General features: G+C 37.8%; 1 protein-coding gene across 3 annotated transcripts; it reads left to right on the top strand.

Annotated features, from left to right (window-relative positions):
- The first annotated feature begins 928 nt into the window (after positions 1 to 928).
- On the top strand, positions 929 to 21,034 carry MCCC1 (methylcrotonoyl-CoA carboxylase 1). Of its 3 annotated transcripts, XM_015637355.2 has the most exons (19): positions 930 to 1,029; positions 2,066 to 2,112; positions 3,098 to 3,237; positions 3,650 to 3,745; positions 3,890 to 4,011; positions 4,971 to 5,118; positions 5,897 to 6,018; positions 7,100 to 7,211; positions 7,539 to 7,620; positions 8,401 to 8,528; positions 9,459 to 9,642; positions 10,161 to 10,270; positions 11,483 to 11,699; positions 12,403 to 12,489; positions 13,060 to 13,109; positions 15,215 to 15,352; positions 16,683 to 16,790; positions 17,794 to 17,865; positions 19,454 to 21,034. In XM_015637355.2, exons 1-19 carry the CDS (start codon positions 974 to 976, stop codon positions 19,571 to 19,573), a joined length of 2,139 nt encoding a protein of 712 aa, XP_015492841.1. In that variant the 5' UTR covers positions 930 to 973; the 3' UTR covers positions 19,574 to 21,034. The 3 variants fall into 3 exon arrangements, 2 of the variants coding, with proteins under 2 accessions (XP_033372574.1, XP_015492841.1); XR_004498683.1 differs by lacking the exons at positions 15,215 to 15,352; positions 16,683 to 16,790; positions 17,794 to 17,865; positions 19,454 to 21,034 and adding exons at positions 13,448 to 14,674; positions 14,770 to 15,108 and having other exon boundaries at positions 929 to 1,029; XM_033516683.1 differs by lacking the exons at positions 15,215 to 15,352; positions 16,683 to 16,790; positions 17,794 to 17,865; positions 19,454 to 21,034 and adding an exon at positions 13,448 to 15,108 and having other exon boundaries at positions 929 to 1,029.
- Positions 21,035 to 22,205: the final 1,171 nt, after the last annotated feature.

Below are 22,205 nucleotides of genomic sequence, written 5' to 3' on the forward strand. Positions count from 1 at the left end.
TCTGTTTAACCTGCTTGAACCATCCAGTCACTGGTGTGAGGGCTCACCACGGCAGAGTAAAAATAGCAACAGTGGAGCAAGTAGAGATTGCCTGCATACCAAAGATGCTCTTAATGTGAGACACTGTTAATTCATCAGAGTAAGGAGAACATGTAAGACATCAAACACTGCCACTATTGCAGTTGATAGCTTGTGTATTCCTGTTGTGAAAAGGCACAGCTGCTTTGCTATTTGTAAACAACTGGAAATACTTATTTTGACTGTGCTGGGTCTGGGCAGGTTTAGCAAGGCCCTGCACTGGGGTGGAATGGCCCTTAAACTGATTTATTGAGAAGAAATTGTTCCCTATGAGGCGGTGAGGCTCTGGCACAGGCTGCCGAGAGCAGCTGTGAAGGCCCCATCCCTGGAAGTGTCCAAGGCCAGGTTGGATGGGGCTGGCAGCAACCTGGGCTACTGAACGGTGTCCCTGCCCAAGTGAGAGTAATGTAATGTGATGAGCTTTAATCTCCCTTCCAGCCCTTCTTGTGTGGCTCTGTGACTTGCAAAGCTCCAAAGCCTGAGGGAGCGGAATGGATCCCGACGGCTTTCTGATCCCACCGCTCTGTGACCTCCTCCTCCTCCTGCACCAGGCGTTTTGATGCAGGCTCTGGGGCTGTTGTGCTATCCGAGGATGCCCAAGCCCTTCGCAACAACCCTCACGTTAGTGTGTGGCTGTCCCATTACATCCCCGGATGTCATTCTTGAAGGAGCACGGTCAGCCGAGTCCGTGCACCCATAGAGGCGATGACCCTTCATCGACACGCATTATTTCGCATTTAAATGAAGTTTATTCCATCAGCCCTCTCAGCGCCGTTTCCCGGTGCCACCCAGCCCCGCCCCCGACAGCCATTTCCCCGCTCCCCTCCCCGTGACGCGCTGCCTCCGCCCGCTCGTGCCCCTGAGGCTTTCCCCGCTCCCGCCCGCGCTCCCCAACATGGCGCTGGCGGCGGCCGAGCGGGGCCGCGGCTGCCTCGGGGCGCTGCGCCGGCTGTGAGTGCGGGCCGGGGGAGGCCCGAGCGGCCCCGAGCGCGGGCAGGGGCGGCTGGGCCGGGGGCAGCCGTGGGTGCGGGCCGGGGGCGGCCTGAGGAGCCGGGGGGAGCTGCCCACAGCGAGCACGGAGCCCGCTGCCCGGGCAGGAGGGGAATGGGTTCTGCAGGGCGTGAGGGGGCACGCAGGAAGGCCGGGCTGCTCTGTGGGAAGGAAGAACAAATAAAACCTGGGCTTTAGGGAATCGTAGCAGCTGCTGCGGGTCCCATGAAGCTCCCCCGGCCGCAGCCTGTGCGCAGGGAGGGTGACCATGACAGCTGTGTATTCAGTGTTTAGGACATGCACCATTCCTCCTCCCGTTGTTACAGCCCAGCTCTGTTTGTGCTGGGTGCCGAGGACGCCCCGTGTCGTCTTGTCCGATAACGCTTAAAGAACGCTGGGCTTGATCCAAAATTCCGAGGTTGCTTTACATACTAATTAAAACAGTTCCAGGAGTTAGTTTTCACAGTTCTGTCCAGTCACTTCACTGCCTCATTTAGTTAACATTAATCATCTGAAGTTTAACTTTCCATTTCTGAAAGTCTCCATCGCTCTTGCTCTTTCACATTATTTTGTCTTGCACCTTTGCTCTACAAAAACAGCTCCTGTTGCCTTTTTCAGCTTTTTTATTTCACGGTTGCTTGTGTCTTTCCCAAATACTTCATGAGTTGGTCACTCTGTAATAAATAAATGCGAGTTGTTGGCTGTTCTGTCCACCAAAAAGTTTTTTTTGCTTGTTTTAAGAAAACTTCTTGATTATTTCTCTTTGAATGGTACTAAAAAAGCAAGGGGATAATTTTTATTGTGCCCAAGTGAAAGTACTTAGGGAGAGATCTGGTGAAGTTTGGGCAACTTCCCTTGTTATACCTGACTGTGATCTGTGTAAATAGATGTATCAGAAGTTTCACTGCTGGACTTCTCTCACCTGAAAATAAAAGTACCTCAGTTGCTGTTTCTTCATATGTACTCATAACACTTCTGTCCCTTTGTAATTGCACAGGCAATGGAACCAAGTACAAATATTTGTGAAATGGGCCTCAACAATAGGTATGAAATCTGACTTCTTTAGCTACTAGCTTAAATTGCTATGCAGCATGGATGGTTTTAGAATATTGGTTGCTGAAAGACTGCAGGGTTTTTTAATAATCAGTATCTTCACAGTTTTTGAAAACAGGAACTGTAGCTAACCTAACAGAAATCATCTTTAAACAACTTTTTGTATAATTTTAGCTGTCATATTTAGGTATATGGAAATTAATGAAAACGTTATAATTTGTGATATTTTCCTCTGAGTTATTTCCTGATACAAAAGTTGCAAAGTCTGTGAGAGTTGTTTTATAGGCATAATGGTATTTAAACAATATATGAAGGAGAGTAAAGGGGTAAGCAAAATGATTTAAACTCACTCTGTGGTCATGTTATCTAAAAAGTTGTATTTCAGAATCCAGAGATCTATTTTCATTTTATTTTTTTAGTTTTTAAGCTATTTTCACTGAGAAATCTCTGGCAGTGCTGGCCTTACATGTCTATCAAGTTGTGGCTGCTGTCATGACAGTTTGTAGAAGTTTGTGAGTCACTACTTATAAAAAACCAAAACAACAAAAGCTGATACCTTGTTATTTCTTTGTCACTGTTTATGGAGAGGGAACAGTGCTCTTCATATGTGAATACTTCTGTTGTGAGGGACACAACACAGCTTTGATTATTTCCTAGTTAGTCCAGAAGGTACACAGCACAGCTATAAATATCAGCTGTTATGTAGAAGTAGATTTTTTTTAGGGTTAGGCTATATTTCTTGAATTCTAAAAAAGAAAAAAAAAACATGGCTTAAGCACGCTTCTGCATAAGGATGCAGAGTTAAAATTCAAAGAGCAGCTTGGAAATGCTTTTGGATGAAGCATGCTTTTTTCATTATTGAAAAAATGCATAAACTTTATAAATAATGTAAGAGAAACCATAATTTTAAAATTGCTTTGTTTCCAGGAATGTTTTTGTGGCTTGGTTTTTTACTGTGCTTCATCCTTTCAAACAGGAGGTCACAGCATAGGGAAGATCCTTATTGCAAACCGAGGAGAAATCGCCTGCAGGGTGATGCGAACAGCCAAGAAAATGGGGGTGAAGTCTGTGGCAGTTTATAGTGAAGCAGACAAGAATTCCATGCACGTAGCAATGGTGAAGTACATTCATTGAATTTGTGGCTGATGTTCATTCATAACAGTGTCTTTCACTGATAAGTTCCATGTGTAAAGCAGATTTGGGTGCTGATACAAAGCTGATTTTCACTTCTGTAGACCTACTGCCAAGTTTTCCTTGAATGGATGGAAAGTTTGCCTGGTGTCTGTCTCAACACTTGACAGTTTTACAGGAAGTGCATTCAGATTTGTCTCTCTGACTTTGGACAGCCAAGGGTTAGATAGTGGACTGTGATTTTGGGGAAGAAGTCAGAATTTGTTTCACCCAGTTGAGCCTCTCCATGAGGAAAGGCAGTGATTTAAACTGCAGTCTGATTAGTGACATAATTAGCTCAGAAACTCATTTAAATGTTCTGATAAATAGTCTCTTCTTTGTATTTTTTGCAAAACAGGCAGATGAAGCTTATTGCATTGGTCCACCACCCTCACAGCAGAGTTACTTGGCCATGGAGAAAATACTGCAGGTGGCCAAGGTCTCAGCAGCACAGGTAAGGAGACCTTACCTTTTCTGTTACTTCCACGTCTTCTTTATTTTTGCTTATCTTGCTTTTCCTTAATGATCTAGGAAGTTTCTGAGTTTTCTAAGCTAAACTGATACAAAAAAATAGGCTGGTAACATTATTCTGTTTTAGGCTATTCATCCAGGTTATGGTTTCCTCTCGGAAAACACAGAGTTTGCAGAGCTGTGTAAGCAACAGGGAATCATCTTCATAGGTCCTCCTTCATCTGCTATCAGAGATATGGGTATTAAAAGGTATCTATTTCTGATTTGTTACTTGGTTATGCAGTGTACAGCTTGACAAAGCTGATTTTGTTAACAAATGATCAGTTTCTCTGTAATTGTTTTATTCTGTCAATTTGCATTGTATTTTTACCATTTTTTTCAAAGGAATAAACTCCAGGTTTATAGATTTGTATAGAGATATAAACAGTAAAGATTGTTCAGTGTTGGGGTTTTAGTAATTAAATAAGTAATGATGTACTTTTCCAGAATTGAAGCCATTGCAGTGTAACATAGGTAAAGGTTCAGGAGTCAGATTGGGTGGGTCAAAAGAGCAGTGCAAAAGAAGCACCAAAACATCAGGGTTATTGTGGCTCATGTGAAATGATTAAGTTCAGTTCATCACAGAGGATCTTATATTCTTGGTTACTTAGATCAAAGAAAGACTTTTAAGGTATGAAGTATAAATCAAAAGTATGGAAATGAAGTTATTACTGACATAGGAACTGTACAATAGTAGTTAGAGAGAATTAACTTTTAATCACCTCATAAGGTGAGACTAAATTGCCTCAGTGATTTAACAAGCTTCGCATGCATTTTGGAAATTAAAGTTGTTATATTTGAATGTTTCATGTGTGGTGTGAAGTAGCCTGTGTAATGAAAAGTTTTGCCTTGTACAACTTGAAACATTGTAAGATATTTAAATATGTAGGATAGTGTTGTAATATGAAAATGTTAGATTTTGGTATCTGTAATGTGGAAAAACAGTCAAAGTGAAGTGTAGTCCTGCTAGGGCAAACAAAAATCTTTGAAGCATGTGCTGAATTACAGTCCAGTGCTGTGTAGCCCACCTATACAAGTAGTCCCATGGAGGTCTACTGTGGAACTATTTTCATGGAGAGAATTTACATTGGGAACATTAGACAGGTTGGAGCTTAAAGTAAGAAAAAAAATATTATTATCATTCTAAATATAAAACTGTTCTGTCAAAGCACTTCCAAAGCTATAATGTCTGCTGCTGGCGTTCCTGTTGTTGAAGGTTATCATGGAGAAGATCAGTCTGATGAGTGTCTAAAGGAACATGCCAGGAGAATTGGATACCCAGTAATGATTAAAGCTGTCCGTGGGGGTGGAGGAAAGGTAAGGAACTCATGTGTTCATCATGTGCTGTAAAGTTACCCTGTCCCAGGATCACTATTCTAAAAGAAAACAAAAACTGGAAAAGTACTTTTTGTTAAAATTTATTATTAATGGCCAGTCTAGCATTATAAAATCTCATTTCCCTTTGAAATGTAGAAGATAAGTCACTGGAATAAATGGAAGAGTTTTGTTTATTTCAGTGTATCTCCAGAAATTCACTTATGCAGAAAAGTTGTGCTATGGATTTGTGCAAAATTAGATGACTTGAAATTGTTACTCTGTGATGGCTTCTGTGACTTCTTTTGCTTACAGTTTTAAATGTTGCATAAGAAATTATTAGAAATACCATTTTGTGTCTAGATACTTTTTAAAGAGTGATGAACTCCCAGTCTAAATCAGATTTTGCTCTGAAATAAATATCAATAAAAATTCCGTATAGAAACTTCTGATTATTTCCAAAACAGCTAGGTTTATTTTGTAAAGAATAAGTTTTTTTCTGCCAACCTTGGGAAATTACTATTACATTTGAGGACAAAATTGAATTTTGTGCTCATTCATATCAATGGAATGATAATATCTAATTTTTTTTACACTTCTTATGGCACTTTCAGTGGGACTTAGTAGGATTATTTTACTGGAAGCTGATACACAATTCTGCTAAGGTTTGTGAAAGAAAGATGAAGTGTTAAAGTAGTTTCTCACTGTGTGTGTGCAGCAAGGTTTTTCATTGTGTGCTGTATTTTTAGAGATTTAGATAAGCTTTTTTCCTATATTTTAGGGCATGAGGATTGCTCATTCAGAAAAGGAGTTTCTGGACCAACTAGAATCAGCAAGGAGAGAAGCAAAGAAGTCTTTTAATGATGATGCAATGCTGATTGAAAAATTTGTAGATAATCCAAGGTAAGAAATAGATGTTTCTATTATATAGTAATAATAAATGCTATAATGTTTATTCTACTGTTAAATAAACAGAACTAGCTTAGTTGTAGGATTAAAATTGGTTTTGTGTGTCTGATTTGCACTATGAAAGTTGTTAATTTGGTCAAAATTGTTTATAATTTGCTGGATTTCTTGTAGTGGTTTATTTTGAATTACAGGAATGAAAATGCTACTGCTTGGGAGACATGAGCCTTCTAAAATTTCCTAGAATTGATTCTAGGAAAAAAATCACTCTATAATATTTAAACAATAGACTTTAGTCAAGCTGTGATGGTGTTTCTGCTGCCCTCAGGTGTCCTAAACCAGTTATTTAATCTTCCTCTATTTTGATATTTCAAACAGAAGTGAGAGTTTTTAGCTCACACCTGTCCTGTGAAACTGAACCACTGTGTTTTTATAAAGAGTATCTTACAGAGGTCTGTTTGATACTCTTGTACTTTTCATCTGTTTTTCCTTGAAGCATCACTATAGGGAAAGCCTTTTTTCCAAAGAAATTGAGGGTCTGTTTATGCTGTCAGGTGGGCATGACCCATTGCTGAGGAATTTCTTTTGCCAGGATCAGGGGATTGTCAGAATGGTGATGTATTTTTATTAGTTTTATGCATAGAAAAAGATTCTGCCACCTAATAATTGTCCTTTAAAACTGTGTTTTGAAGTGAACAGTGTTATTCCTGATTCCTGTCTCTTGTGAATTGTTGCACAGTAAATTATGAGGGAAATAATCATTATCAAATTATTAGTGAAGTGGTTTTACTTCTATTATAATAACAACTAAGAAAGAGGTAGCAGCCTTCAGATATGTTTCTTGTTTATCCTACAAGCAATGAGATTTTACTACAGTAGTTGGTATTAGGAATCCTCTTTCATTCAGAGGATTGAGTAAGTCTAAAACAGTTTAAATCCTGCATAATAACAGCTTCATGTCTACATTTTTGGCATTTATTTAAGGGCAGACACTTAAAAGGAATCCTACTGAAAGGTGCAAGTTTGAAGTCTGTTTGGGGCATTAAAATACATTAAAACATTTACTTTTGTGGAACAGGCATGTTGAAGTCCAGGTGTTTGGTGACCAGCATGGCAATGCAGTGTATTTGTTCGAAAGAGACTGCAGCGTGCAAAGGAGACATCAGAAAATCATTGAAGAGGCACCAGGGGTGAGCAGAAAATTCTTAATTTTTTTTTGCAAACTGATATGTTGTTATGGTTATTACTGTGCCCCACTAAATGTAGTGGGTAATAATTTATTTGTAATTCTCAGACCTGTTTTAGTTTTGCTGCAGAAGACGTTCTAATTGAAAAAAAATATATATTCTTTAGGGAAATGATTCTCAAAGAAGTATTATGTAGATTTCAATTATAACATAGATCAGGGTTTCACTACAGTTGTTAAATGCTCTTAAATATTCATGCATACAAGGTTGACTATCACCAAACTTAACAATAGTTTGTAATCTTTTTATTATTATTATTATTACTTACAGCCAGGAATTAGTCCAGAGGTTCGGAGGAGACTTGGAGAAGCTGCTGTCAAAGCAGCTAAAGCAGTGAATTATGTGGGAGCAGGTAAGTCTAGGGAGGTGTAACTTTTAACTTAGAGACTTTTAAGTCTCAAGCAAATGGCATCTGGTTGTTTTTGAGTATGACACACATCCCTCAAATTTTTGAGGTTTAAGCAAGTAATCATGTAGTTAATTCTAATATAATTATAGATTTAAATTAGCATACCTGTGCTCAAAACCAGTGGCAGCTGAAGGATGGAAAGTAAAAAATTCAGAGCAGGTAATTTGATCAACTCAACTGTTGTTGGAAAGTGAGCATTATGAATTAAGTTTGAGCTGAGTAAGGGGAAAATAATTTCTCTTTTAGTGTACAAAGGGTAATACTTTATATGCAAACAGTAAAGTCTTTGAAAGAAAAACACAACTTGCTGTAAAGTCCACACCATTTCCCAGATGAAAAATAACCTCCTAAAATTATTTGTAACTTTGTTTTCTCACTGCTTTCTTTGAATATTTAAAAAAAAATACATACCCTATGAATATTCCAAATACTTTCAAAGGGTCTTGATGTGCTTTTTAAAGTGCTAATGAAATGCAGCTCTCACTGTAGAGAATGCCTACTAAACAACACAGGTTAAGTAAATGTACAAGGAAACAACCCTTGTTTTCAGGCCTCAGTTTTGTGACCCGTTTAGATTATTTGTGTAGAATTTAATGAAATTCAGTGTGTCTGATTTAGAAATAACAGTCTTGGTGTAGTTGAATTAAGTGTCTTGGGTGTCTTTTTCATAAATGGACACCTAAGATGCTCTTTGGTGAAATCTCCTTTTGTTAAATACTTCAGGAACAGTCGAATTTATTATGGACTCCCAACATAATTTTTACTTCATGGAGATGAATACCAGGCTGCAAGTAGAGCACCCAGTTACAGAGATGATCACTGGAACAGACTTGGTGGAATGGCAGCTCAGGGTGAGTGTTAATTGATTTTACATGTAAAGTTCCTCCTGAGTGCTCTGTGACACTGCCTGTGGGGGGCCAGATGGGTTTCCAGATCCTCATCTCCTGCTCAGCTGACAGGGTAGAGTTTCCTTTGCTCCACAGGAACATCTCACATTGCTGTATTGGATGTAGAGCATTGTGTGGATGCTCTGAATTTCAACCAGCCCTCTCCCAGCTGTGTAGAGAGAAAACATTTTTAAAGTGTATTTAGAGACATTCTAGGCAATGTGGGAAGTGGGAGGGAGTACGGTCCTGATCTTTCCCTTGCTATGTTTCCAAAACCCTCAATTGAAATGTATCTGTGGCCCAAAAAGTCATTCTTGCATCAGGCTGTAGGAGGAAAAAAATATAGGAAAATATTCACTATAACCAGTGTCTGGTGTTATACCAGTATAGCCACATTCTGAAATAAATGTACAGTGTCATAGACTGGAGCAGGGGATTTCCTCACACACCCAATTTGCAGAGATTATTCACACGTTGGAATCATCACAGGAAGTTTTGGGTATTAGGGAACTTGAAATAAAATTTTGTTTGAATAAATCCAAAAGTGAGAACAGCAGCTTAAGTAGTATGAGATTAAGGGTGGGGAAGTATTTAGTGTAAGCAGAAAGAAAATTAAAATGGCAAATGCTGATGCAAAAAGAAGGAACATTTGTCTTCCTTATCTGGGCATGGAAATTGGCATTGAATCTTGAGTTAGAACAGGGATCAAACAATACTGGAATAAAGAGAGAGAGAAGGTGCACAGGTTCAGTGGTCTTGGCACTGTTTTTTTCCTTGTGCTTTTTAAAATGTGCTTCCTTGTTGTTCATGTTTGGAAGAAAAATAGTTAATATTTCATGTATCAGCACTCCAGAATATTGATCCTGCATTAAAGAAAAAAACTGTCATTTTCAGGTTGCAGCAGGAGAGAAGATTCCTCTAATGCAGGAAGAGATCCTGCTCCAGGGCCATGCATTTGAAGCTAGAATATATGCTGAAGACCCTAATAATAACTTTATGCCAGGAGCTGGGCCACTGTTGCACTTATCTACCCCCCCAGCAGATCGTTTCACCAGGATAGAGACTGGAGTCAGGCAAGGTAAAACTGAAGGCAGTGATGGAAGAAGAAATAATTAACATCAAGAACTTTTCTTTGTAAGCATTTCCCTCTTTGGCCTAAATAAGTTTGTCTAAAAGAGTGTTGTTATAAAGACAAATCCCTACAGAACTACTTTTCTTTATAGTTTTCCATGTACTTTTGGTCAATCATGGAATATTTTTTTTACATCTTCTTTACCTGTACCCAAATGAATGTCCACTGGCTCATGGTAGTGATATTCTCCTCACTATTTAGCAATCATACATTCTGATTGCAATAAAGAAAATCAAATTTGAGCACTGTTACCTGTACAAAATTTTATAAAATTTGTGCTGAAGTTGCCCTTGACAATGAAATGCCAGGTCACATCATCTTGTCCTTAAACAACTTTAATCTTTGGGAAAATGTGGCCATGAATTATCCCCGAGTTGGATGCCATGTGGTGTACTTAGCATTACCAACTTTCATAAATACTTGGTTGCATGTTAGAGCATTTTTGTTTTATTGCCACATTTTAGGTGATGAGGTTTCTGTGCATTATGACCCCATGATTGCCAAGCTGGTTGTCTGGGCTGAGGACCGACAGGCAGCTCTCAGAAAGCTGCGCTACAGTTTGCACCAGTATAATGTAAGTGGGAGAAACCCAGTGTGATATCACAGCTTGAGCCATCAAAGTATGCTGAAAACTGCAGTAAAACAACAGACATTTCCAAGAGATTGCCAGCTTTGCTGCTGCCATTTTACATTCATTATTTGTTTGCAAAGTTGTATTTTTTCCTAATTTGCAAACTGTTTTCATTGTTGGAGCGAGTAAAAATTAAGTCTGAAGTGCAGTTTTACACATAGATTTTTAAGTTTGTGATATCTTCACTTTGAAGATGCACCTGGGACTTTGTAGAAGGGTAAGGCTAAACAACATTTTCAATTGTAGTTTTCTTTGTCTTAAAGGGTTTCTTAGGTGGAATTTGTGTCAGACAATATTTGCTTGTAATTTTTAATTTATGAAAAGAACTAAGTTTTTAGACTATAGATATGGTAAAGAAATATGCTGTCAGTTCTTTTTAAGAAACATTCAGTTTTTCCCTTAGGAAAACTACAGGTATTATAACTGTTTTCAAAAGCAGAATTCAGAAGGTTTGGCTTGAGGTAAGACTGAATATTACTTGTGCAGAACTAATTGACACTTTAAAATCAACAACATGAACATGACTGAGGTAGTGAAAGTGTTGGGCCCTGTATTATTTTAGCTAAAAATGAAATTTACTGCAGGGGCAGAGAGATGAAAGATTTCTCTTGCTTTTTCTAGAATTTTCTTAGCAGTTATGTTAGTAAATATTGACAGCATTAACACAGTCACCAGTTTCACTAATTTCTCTAAAATAATTATGTTATTAAATATTTTGCACTATAGAAAATGGATAGTATCTAGTAAACTTATAGAAGTCCCTGTTCCTACTTTTTACTGTTAAAAGATCAAACATGGGATACTGAAAATAATGTAACTCATTTTTTATATGAAGCACTGGTCAAGTTAGGAATGTTCTTTTAAATACTCAGAGCACGATTTTCCAAAAGTGGGGGTTTTTCTGAAATTACCTCCTGTTACTGTCTGTGGGAAACTTTGCTCAACTTCACAGTGGACAAAGGCAGCATTTAGAAAACAGAGTCCTTTTGAGAAAGCTGCTTTTGAGTTTTTGTTTTGGATTTTTGTCTTTTTACAGTAAATGGTTTAGTTGATAATAAAACAGACCAGTTGAATTACATTTTATTGATAAACTTTGTGAGCAAAAAGCTGTGTATTCATAACTCAGTTTGGCAATATGCTTCTGTTTCTTTACAGATTGTAGGATTAAGCACTAATATTGATTTCTTACTGAGCCTGTCAGGACACCCACAGTTTGAGGCTGGAAATGTGCACACTAATTTCATTCCTCAACACCATGATGAGCTATTTCCAACCAAAAAGGCAACTCCACATGAAGTTATGTGTCAGGCAGCTCTAGGGCTCATACTGAAAGAGAAGATGCTAACAGAGGCTTTTAGAGATCAGTCAGATGGTAAGGATCATTGTTGTATATTGTTTTATTTTATGAGTTCATTATTTAATTTGGATGTTCTTTCTTTGCCCTACTTTGTGCCTGTTCAGGGTTCTGCTTTCTGGCATCTCCCAGATATTTACATACAGAGCAGACTATAACTTTTGTTAAGGATTAGATATGGAATGTGTCACCACTGTAATGTCCAGAGTACTGCCCAAAGCCCTCCAGACAGGCTCCATCTGAAAGACCTTGGGATTCATGGTCAGTTACACTGAGCTCTTTGCTCTGATAAGCACAAGCAGTGACCTTCTGCCTCTGTTATCCTTACAGCTGGCCCAAGGTCTTCAGACAAAATTGACCCTGCTCAGAATGGGAGAGGCAGTGGGATTTAATGGAACCTTCACCTAAAGGTTAATCAGGACCTGCTATGGTGTAGCTGAATTCCCATGCTCTCTCTAGTCCTGTTAAAGCATATCTTCATGGAAAACAGCCAGTGCCCTTCTTAGTGTCATGTTTTCTGTAGGTCACACAGCACCAGTTTATTCAGTGCTGGAGATAAGGAATTGTCACTCTCTGTGACTGCAGTAGTTCCCCAGTCTTTTCTGAGCAATAGAAATAATAAATATGTAGCTAGTCACAGTAGGACAATGATTTTAAGGCTAAGTGTTATGTTTTGCTGAAGTAGAATGAAAATAATGTATCTGTGTATTTTGTGTTTCAGATAAATTCTCACCATTTGCATCCAGCACCGGTAGAAGAATAAATATATGTTATACTAGGAAACTGTCTCTGCTGGATGGGGAAAATAGTAAGTTAATAAAAATGTTTGTGGACGGAAGGAAGGTACTTGATGGATCAAGTTATTTTAACTGATGCTTGAAAATTCAGGCTAAGAAACAGCATAGAAGCAGTATGAGTTTTATGCAGTGTAAGCTGGGAATTCACAGAATTGTATGTTTAATCCACACTGTTAGATCCTGAGGACATGTAAACCAAATTCAAATGACTACTACTTAATGTTTGTCATTTAAATGAATGAGGCTGAGATTTTAAAAAGAGCAGAGTGCCGTTTACTGTTTTGAACTTCATTTTGGTGTGAAAGACCTCAGTATTTTCTCTCCTCACAAACTTTTTTTCTGTCCAGATAATACAGATTTAAGAGCATGATTTCAGGTGTTCATCTTTGAAAGAAAAATTGTATAGAATTTAGTATGAAATCTGCAGTGTGTAGTAAGCTGATCTGAAAACACTTGTTCTTATCTTAGTGTTGGTAGGCCTCATTTTTATCAAGAAAGCCTTGATTCTGTTTATGTGTCATCCTTCTCTAGATACTCTAATTAAATCTACTCACACATGCATATTTTGTTTTATTGAACAGCTGTGGATGTAGCTGTAAGTTACAATCAAGATGGGTCATACAAAATGCAGGTACAAGTAAAATTCTTTCAGATATTCATTAGATAAAAGAATCCATTTCCTGTAGATTACTCTTAATATTAATTGTTGCTAAAGTTGCTTGGTGATTACAGATTTTTAGTTTGCTCGTATCCATTGCTGTATACTGTTACTTTGACCTCAGATTATCTGTGCTGGATGCTGGAGTGGCATGGAAGAGCCATTAAAATGCTACTGACAGGGCTAAGAAAAGCATTTTGTATTTTCAGGATTTAAAGGTCTTATTCTTTATTTTCCTTATTAAATTTGTCTTTCCTAAACATGGGATGTTAGATTTAAATCTGCATTTAAAAATACTCTTTTTTCCACAGGACTCCTGCTTTATTCTGTGCATGAGAATGGATCTCCTGTGGGATAAATAAAAGCTTTCTAGACCATTATCTGCAAGATAACATTTTATTTTGAAGATGGAAATTGGAGAGTGATTAGCAAATGAGCTGAGGAATCTTCTGGTTAGATAATTGAGTGATACCCCATAGAATTGGCTTCTTTGTCCATGCTATAGAGCTCCTATAGTAAAGAGCTCAAGTTGCCTTAGTAGTAGATAATTTTGTGTGTGCACATGTGAGAGTCTCCAGTTGTGGCTTAAGGGGGTTGTGTTTGGCTGGGTGTTGAATATCCTTCTTGCATCCCCTGTAGCTGAATGTCCTACTCTCTGATTTGGCACCCAGAATGGATGTATACTTAAGAATGCAGTTTCTATAGTTCTACTTCTTGTTTTAATGGTCAGAAAAGGGGAACTAATAGAATAAGTATTTTATAAACTGCTTAGACTGTATAGAGATGGGTGTACTAGAAGAATAGGGATAAAATTACTGTGCTTTCAGTGCTATAACCACATTATGATGACTCAAACATTCACTTCTACAGATACAAAGATTGAGATAACCCACATCCCTCCTGTAATACCTGGGTTATTTTGAGTGTATTGATTATCTGTGTAATGCCTGACAGCTTTTACACTTGAGCCTTATCTCAGAAGTCACATCAGCAACACTGAAAAGAGGCTAGAAGGGATGGAGGGTCCATTTGTGGAGAAAAATGTAACTGGGGAGAATGTAGACTCCTCAGGAAGAAGGAAGAATGGGGGTTGACATGGAAATGGAGAGCAGCTGGAGATAAGAGTTGTGAAGACATAATTGGGGGCTTATTATAAGGAGGACAGTGCCTCTGGAGTGTTACAGAACCTGTCCTGAGGCAAATCAACAAGAGCAGGTGGCTGGGCCTGGAACTGGCAGGCACTCAGTGTTCAAGCAAACGATTTTCTGCTCAGGGATCAGTGCCAGATCAATGGGATCCTTTCAATGAATGTTTTCAGTGGAAGAATAATTTGGAGCTATATAAATGAAGACTTGAGTTTTATTTCTATTTGTACCATCCTGAAAGACCAGCAAGTCTCTGGTTCTGTGCTCAGTGATGTCAGACTAGGAAGTAAACATATGAGTAAAATGTGATGTATTTACCTTTGTGTTCTTACAGTCTTTGTGTGCTGCAGTTGTGGTACAGGTACAGCTTCCACTGAAGGGAAGGGATGAAGGGTACTCATAAGTAAATGACCTTTCTATTTGGTCTTTCTTCTGCAGTTTTGGTGTCTCATTTGCACTGTTTCCATTACTGCTCTGTTCCTTTGTAGGTTTACTGAATATGTTGTAGTTCTTGTCCTGCAAGCTTCCAAGACAGAAGAAATCACCTCTCTTTTGGAAAATACTGAAATATGTCAGCTGAATGCTATGGATTCTTCTGTTTGAAGAAAGTCAAGATGCTAGGACATATTAAAAATACTGGATTTTAATAGCATCAGTAAACTCAATAGTCTGGATTATTTTTCTGTTTGTTTTTCTTGAGAAATAGTATATCATTGCTTAAGATAAAAATTGTCCTGAGTGAATATATTACATAATTTGCTGAGCTGGTTGTATTGGATACAGAGCAGTCTCTTAACTGAAAAACAAATATATATATTTTAGTTCCAGAGTTGTCTATGGAGAATCACAGGTTATGAGGGTACAAATACAATCTTTTGATTTATTGCTCATGAAGGGTTAACCTTTGTCCTTATAAAAACATTTAACTTTCAGATTCAAGATAAAATGTTCCTGATTTCTGGAGAGATCTTGAAAGAAGGTGAATCACTTTACTTGAGGTCTTCAGTAAATGGAACAATGTCCAAGTCCAAGTTGGTCATTTTGGACAACACCATTTATCTGTTCTTCCCGGTAAAACTCCTTTCTTTATTATCACAAATTTAAAATTTTGAAATTTTATCCATGTAAATGAACAATATAAATTTCAAGAGAATGTAAAAGAGAAAAATTTCAGTTTCTTACTTAGGCCTATCAAGTTCTGATACTTATTGGATTATTGTTCTAATTAGAAATTCATTGCTTATGGTGAGTGAGAAAATTTATTACATTTAGAAAGCTAAAATACAGTTGGTGAGTTTGTGGTGGTTTAGGAGAGGGGAACACAAAATACTAAATTTGTCAGGTGTATAAGTTTGTCACAGAACAGTAGGAAGTACTTCAACCTGACAAATACTTGAAAGGTCTTGTAACTGATATTTAATTTCAGTTACAATTTTTAAATTATATGACAAGAAATGAATCAATATTGGTCTGAGGAAGGATAACTTGAGCTAATATTAAAATATGTTGTTTATGAGTTACCATGCCATATGCATTTCATATATGCAAATGCAAATGGCATTTGAAAGAAGAGGTACCCTAACTTGCATTATTAGGTAGGTAATTTTTTATTTACAGTTAAAACATTGCAAGCCCATAAAGTAACTATGTAATAACGTAATCTAAAGAAGTAAATTATTATTTATTAGTTTCAGTAATTAACCTCTAGCTCTGAGCCCCTTAAGACTTTCAGCAGAATGCAGCAAAAACGTTGTTGCTCCAGAGAGGAGGACAAAATAACCCATGCTGGAATGGTAAAACTCAATTGTCCTGTGGTATCAGAATGGGGTGAGTGATCAAGAAGAAATCACAGGACTTTAGGGCATGGGAAGGATATTGGGGATAATGAGTCTTTGAGAGACTCTGGAAGCAAGTCTGAGGGGACTTAAGGGATTTTGAATAATTTTAGTACTGAATTAATTTTATTGTAAATTGTGGAGCACTCATTGGCAGTGGCTGACAATGAAGATGCCAACATGTCTCTTGCTTGTTGCAGCAGCCTCCCTGTCCCCTGTGCAAACAGACTTTATGCATTTTCCAAAACCTTCTGCACTGCTGATGCGTGAACAGGGAAGGTACAAATACAGGGTTTGTACAAAGATCCATGTGGAGCTGCTTTATCTCAGGGGTTGTTCCTTCCTTGCTGGTCCTTCCAGCAGCAGCATGTGTGACTTTCTAGACCTCAGACACTGGCGGAGCAGTGACCATGACAGTCCTGCCGCAGTCCTGATCCCAGGGTCTGCCACCCTCGGAGCTGACTGCTTTGCCTGAGGCTGCATATGTTCTTTCCCTCTGTCAGCCCATCTACTGGTGCTACTATTTCATGTTTTTAACTCACCTGTCCTGTATTTTCCTTCTGCAGGAAGGCAGTGCTCAGATTGGCCTCCCTGTGCCTAAATACTTGTCTACAGTGAGTTCAGGGGCAGAGCAAAGTGGAGCTGTGGCGCCCATGACAGGCACAGTAGAAAAGGTAATTATAACAACATGGGTGGGATCTGAATTTTCCAATATATTCAAATTTATTCTGCCAGAAATAGTGCTTCTGTACTGCCAGGAAAGTACTGCCATGCTTCTGTACTGGGGCCAGAAATGTCAGCTGTGTGACTTCTGATTGGAGAAAGCTTTGTTTACTCTGAATTTTCAGCAGTCACCCAGGGCTTTTTAAGGCTTCCATTCTTTCTCTAGAGCTCTGAAAGATCTGAACTACTGCTACTGCTTAACTAATTTTTTCTTCATCTTAATTACTTCCCAAGTCAAAGCTCCCTCAAGCATTACAGACTGTTTGATTCATTTCATCAAACAAAAGAGTGAGATGCACTTGAAAGAAAAGAAATACTCAGAAATGCCTCTTCTGTTGAGCTGTGAATTTATTTTTCTTTAGCTCAGCAGGTCTTGTGTATTTTCTGTACAGTGACAAAGTTTCAACAGAAAGAGATTTTCTGGAGAGTTCAGTGGTTGAAGGATTCAACCACTAATAAAAAGGCATGAGAGATCGAGTTCATGGAATATGGATCTCTGACATCCTGAATGAACACTCCTAATCAGAGTAATTGTTGAAAAAGGTGATGGCTCCTGCTGTCTTCTTTCTGGATGTTGTTTTAAAGATGTTAGGGACTAGCTCCAGAAAGAGGTTGTGCACTTTTCTCAAAATAGAATTGCTGAAGCCCAGAAAGGGTAGAATATACATGATCTCTTCTAGTGTTTCTTCTTTGATAAGTGAATGGCTTCCTGGTCATCCTGTCATCTGCTACTGACCCTCTTTCTTTAGGCTCTGCCTTCCCCTGAAGAGATCTATCTAGAACTGTTCCCTGTCTAGACAACTCAAATACCCAGACCAACAACAATAAAGATTCATATGAGGCTGTTTTGCAAAACCTTTCTCCCTCTGTGCATTGTGTTAGTCAAGATCCAGTTGATTTTGAATGGTACAGACATAAATTACTTTTCCCCCCCAATTTTCTCCTGAATTGCAGGTGTTTGTGAAGGCAGGGGATAAGGTTCAAATTGGAGACCCTCTAATGGTTATGATAGCTATGAAAATGGAGGTAAGTGACATATAAACTTTTAATTACTGAGAAAATAAAAATCTGCTCAAAATATAATATTTTTTTGTTTCATTATTGAAGTTGAGTGTAGAGTGCAGCTTGCAGATGTCAGTATCACTTTATCTGCTGTCACATCAGTGTTGTGTCTGACTAGATTTCAGAGGATTATATTTGCTGTTATTTTACTAACAAATTAATGATTATATAATCCATGTTATTCTGCAGCTGTTTTAACATGCATTTGGGTGGTGGTGTCAGGCCTTCTGTCCCCTCGTCTCCTTTGATTTTTCCAGCACAAACTTTTCCTGTCTTGGATCCAGTTTCCCTGGTTGTGATCCAGGCACATGAATGTCTGCTGGTAGTTCAGGCAGAGATTTAGCTAATGGGGACTTTGTAAATATGCACAGGATTCTTCTTGTGTATAATTCTTTCACTACTATTATTATTGTTATTATTATTATTATTATTATTATTATTATTATTATTTACATCAAGTTTTATGAGGAGCACACTAAAGATTCTGTGTAATTATTCACACAGCATTCAGAAGACTGGAATTTTGGCCATTTTACCTTGTCACAGTGCTTGACTGTGGCTCAGACTACTTGAATTACAGTTTCTGTAGCCTGGTTTGATTTGACTATTGGTTTAAAATAAACCTCAGTTTGTGGCAGCAAAACTAACACTTTTGAGAAAATCTGCCTTTCTCTTATCATGTTCTTTTTTAATTACACTCAAATAATATTAAATAAAACTGTGTGCACTAAAAAAAAACCTACACACAAAATTCTTCTCATTTGGATGCTAAATGTGTTTGTACCTCTCCACCTGATATCCAGACTGACATTATCTGAGTTACCTTTTTTAAGTGCTATTTAAATATAAAATGTAAAAATTAAAAAGCAAATTATTATTTAAAGAGTCCTTAGATGTGAGGATTTAATATCTGATCTGAAATGTTTTGATGCTAGACTAACCCTATGTAAAAAACCACCAAGAAACAAAGCCACAATATTGAACTAACCTGGTACAATGACTGGCAGACCAGTTGGGGGTTGGTGTGTAAGCATGCTGTTCCTTTACTGTCATTAGCTGTATTTGTGTTTCATCTGCATTTTGCCAAATATCTGCCCACTAAAGACCCCTCCTGGCCAGAAAACAGAAATATCTAGTAAATCTGCACATTTCTTTTAAGGGAACAAATCTGCTCTCTGATTAACATTTTGGATTAAAACTGTATTATTTCTGTTTGGTATTTATTACAACAACAGAAAGTATTAGTAAAGTAAAATAATAGTCAGCTGTTCATACTGATTATAATGCATATGATGATGATGATAATTCATATAAATGCATTATACAGCATTTTTCTCCCCAGTATACTTATCAAATATCCATGAGAGAATAAAACTTGAAAATGGACTAGGATAATGTTTAAAAGGTTTAAAATAAAAGATGTCAGAGGAAGGAATTAAGTGTGTTCAGTTCTAATTGGACCAAGAAGTAATACTAGCATTTGCTGGAGAGAGAGACAGGGGAGGGAACCCCTGAGTTGTCTGCTGTTCACTCTGACTTTGTTTCTGTGCAGCACACCATAAGGGCTCCCAAGGCAGGAGTGATTAAAAAGGTCAATTTCCAAGAAGGTGCCCAGGCTAACAGACATGCTCCACTCGTTGAATTCATGGATGAAGAGGCAGAGTCAAAATAAAATTTAAGGAAGGTGCATTTTATTATTTCTACTTCGCTGATTTTCTCCCAGAAGAAGATTTCTTCATGTTTTCAGCAAACTGTTTTGTATAAATGGGGGATTGTTTTCCTCTGCACTTCCTGCATAGTTTGACTGTAAATTATGCTGACTTCACTGAAATTTGGGTATCACTATACTGTAATTGTATTTATAACCTGTGGACCTATATGATTGTTGTCCAGGGGTGGTTTTCCTGTGGAAAGGCATTAGACTGGAAGAAAATGTGGAACTCTGAAAGGATCAGAGAGGACTGTAAGGTACAGAGAGGTTGGGTTCTTCTGCCTACTTATTCACAGCTGCCTTTTTTCCCTTAAATATGCGGGGATTGATTTAAAGGAAGTCTGAAAGACAGTTGTTCTATTTTCTGGCAAAATTCCTGTTTGTGGCTTATGTTTTTGCCTTAATAGGGAATTTAGGATTGTTGCTTAGCCCAGAATCCCTCTCAGTCATTTCTGGTGCATCTATTTTTCTTGTTTACCTCAATGAGTTGTGAAAATTTGCATTTCAAAATTATTTTAATATACCTCAAAATATCTGATACAAAGCATTTTTCAAATACATTTGCTACAGTAATCAAAGTTAAAATGTAACTGCTTTCCAAAAAATACCATTTGAACTTTAAACATGAAGAAGTAGCATAGAAATATAAGCTTATTTAATACTTAATTTGCCAAAATACAATACTGACTTCAAAATCTTCATTACTGTTACCATATTGTTAATGTATTTCTTATTTGCTGTAATGAAGTACACCACAGTCTTTATAACAACATGAAGTGTAGCTAAGAATAATAGATTTTTTTGTATTTTCAGGGTTCAGAAGGGAGAATTGGATATTTCAGATATTCAAAGAATTTGAATTGGAATTTTGGATATTCAAAGAAAAAGAATTCTCAGACTAAACATCCTGATCATTTGCCATAAATTTACTTTAACTTATTTAACCAGCACCTTAGAGAAGAAAGGGAAAGAAAAAATGTTTTAATTGTTGCAAACTTTGAAAGTCTTTTCATCTTTCAGTTAATGGGAAGTTCTGTTACCATATGAAGTTTTGATATGCTAATTTAATTCAATAATCTTTTATGCAGAAAGGAACAATCAGATGCTGCAGTGATCCCAAACCTGTAGTTAAATCTGTGCAAATTAACCCTTACCTGAAATCTCATTTCTGAATCAATATACAGTATCACGGGGAATTCTCTGATCTGCTTTTATAATTGTGCAGCCTTGTCTGCAATGCAGAAAAGATGTGGTAAAAAAGCAATGGCTCTGGATGATCGGTGTATTTAAAGCATATTTTAATACTTTTCAATTTTCCTTCCAGTCCTATGGTCACCTAGCAAAACTCCAGTGATCATCTTGTAGAATATTGCCACAGTCATTTTTCTTTACTGCCAAATAAAAATTAAGCGTAACTTTGAATGTTTGTTTTGATTTTTCTCCATTTTGTTCTTTCCTTGGTTGCTTCTGTTCATGCACTGGATTAGAGGGTTTAAGCAGCTGTTTCTGTATCAGATGATGATGATGATGAGCACAATCTGCAGATCACATTTAGAAGGAAGCAATCCAGACACTCGTGATAGGTTTCACTGCAGGTAAGGTTAGGCACTTGTTTTATCCAGAATTGAATCTCCATATAGAAACATGATCTCAGCCCTGAGGAGACTCAGCAGCTTGGCATTTATTTTTTTCTCTCTCTGTGACACGGCTGTGCTGCACTGAATCTGTACCAAAACATTCAAACTCCCGGCAGGAGGTTCTCTGCCCGCTCTCTCTGCACAGCTTGGCTGCACACAGCCAGTGCAGCAAAACATTCCCTGGGAGCTGACAAAATGTCCTCCCTTAGGGGCCAGGGGAGACAGATAATCTCACCAGTCTTCATTTTCCCTCACTTCTCAAAAATTAGCTGTTAGGTTTTTATCTCTGTAGGTTTCTACTGAGATAGATGTTTCAGATAGTGATGGTTTTGTTTATTTAAGAAAAATCTGTTGCAGAAGTCACTGTCACAGTTGGCACACTTTAAATGTTTTACTGCAGTGTGATTTAATTGAACTTGGAGATGCTCAAAGAATGATTAAAGGTAGGTTGTTCCTATACCAGTATCTTAGTTAAAAAAATATTCATGAACCTTCAGTTTATTACAAATAATTTTTTTATGTTAGGAATGTAAATTGGTAAGAGCCCTAGCATAGTAACATAGCTGTTACTGTTGTTGTCTCTAAAACACTTAATGGCAGACTAAGAGAAAAACTTTAATTTTTTAAAATGCAGTATTTTAGCATTTGAGCTAAAGGGATAATCTCTGCTACTAATTTACTATCAATGTAAATTTTCAGATAGTGCTGTAGTTCTGAAATGACAGTCACAGATGTTACAGGAACAATGAATCTGAACTGATTCTAGTTGTAATGATTTTCTCTTGCTGCCAGAGGAGAGAGGGGGCTGCATTGTGGGATATTTAATTCAGCCACACTTGATGGCCTGCAGGAAAGAATGAAGGTGTTGGTGTTCCTGACTCGGGCTTCTCTGAGACAGGGTCAGGGAGTGACACTGAGCACTGATCAGCTTGGATCAGGAATGGATCACCCTGCCC

This window comes from Parus major, chromosome 9, assembly GCF_001522545.3.
Source record: "Parus major isolate Abel chromosome 9, Parus_major1.1, whole genome shotgun sequence".
Taxonomy (NCBI): Eukaryota; Metazoa; Chordata; class Aves; order Passeriformes; family Paridae; genus Parus; species Parus major.

What these genes read in the sequence shown, in the direction of transcription:
- MCCC1 (XM_015637355.2), top strand. Translation starts at nt 974, where the DNA reads ATGGCGCTGGCGGCGGCCGAGCGGGGCCGCGGCTGCCTCGGGGCGCTG. An exon ending in CTCGGGGCGCTGCGCCGGCT is followed by an intron (nt 1,030 to 2,065) that starts GTGAGTGCGGGC and finishes GTAATTGCACAG; the next exon opens with GCAATGGAACCAAGTACAAA. An exon ending in TCATTGAAGAGGCACCAGGG is followed by an intron (nt 7,212 to 7,538) that starts GTGAGCAGAAAA and finishes TATTACTTACAG; the next exon opens with CCAGGAATTAGTCCAGAGGT.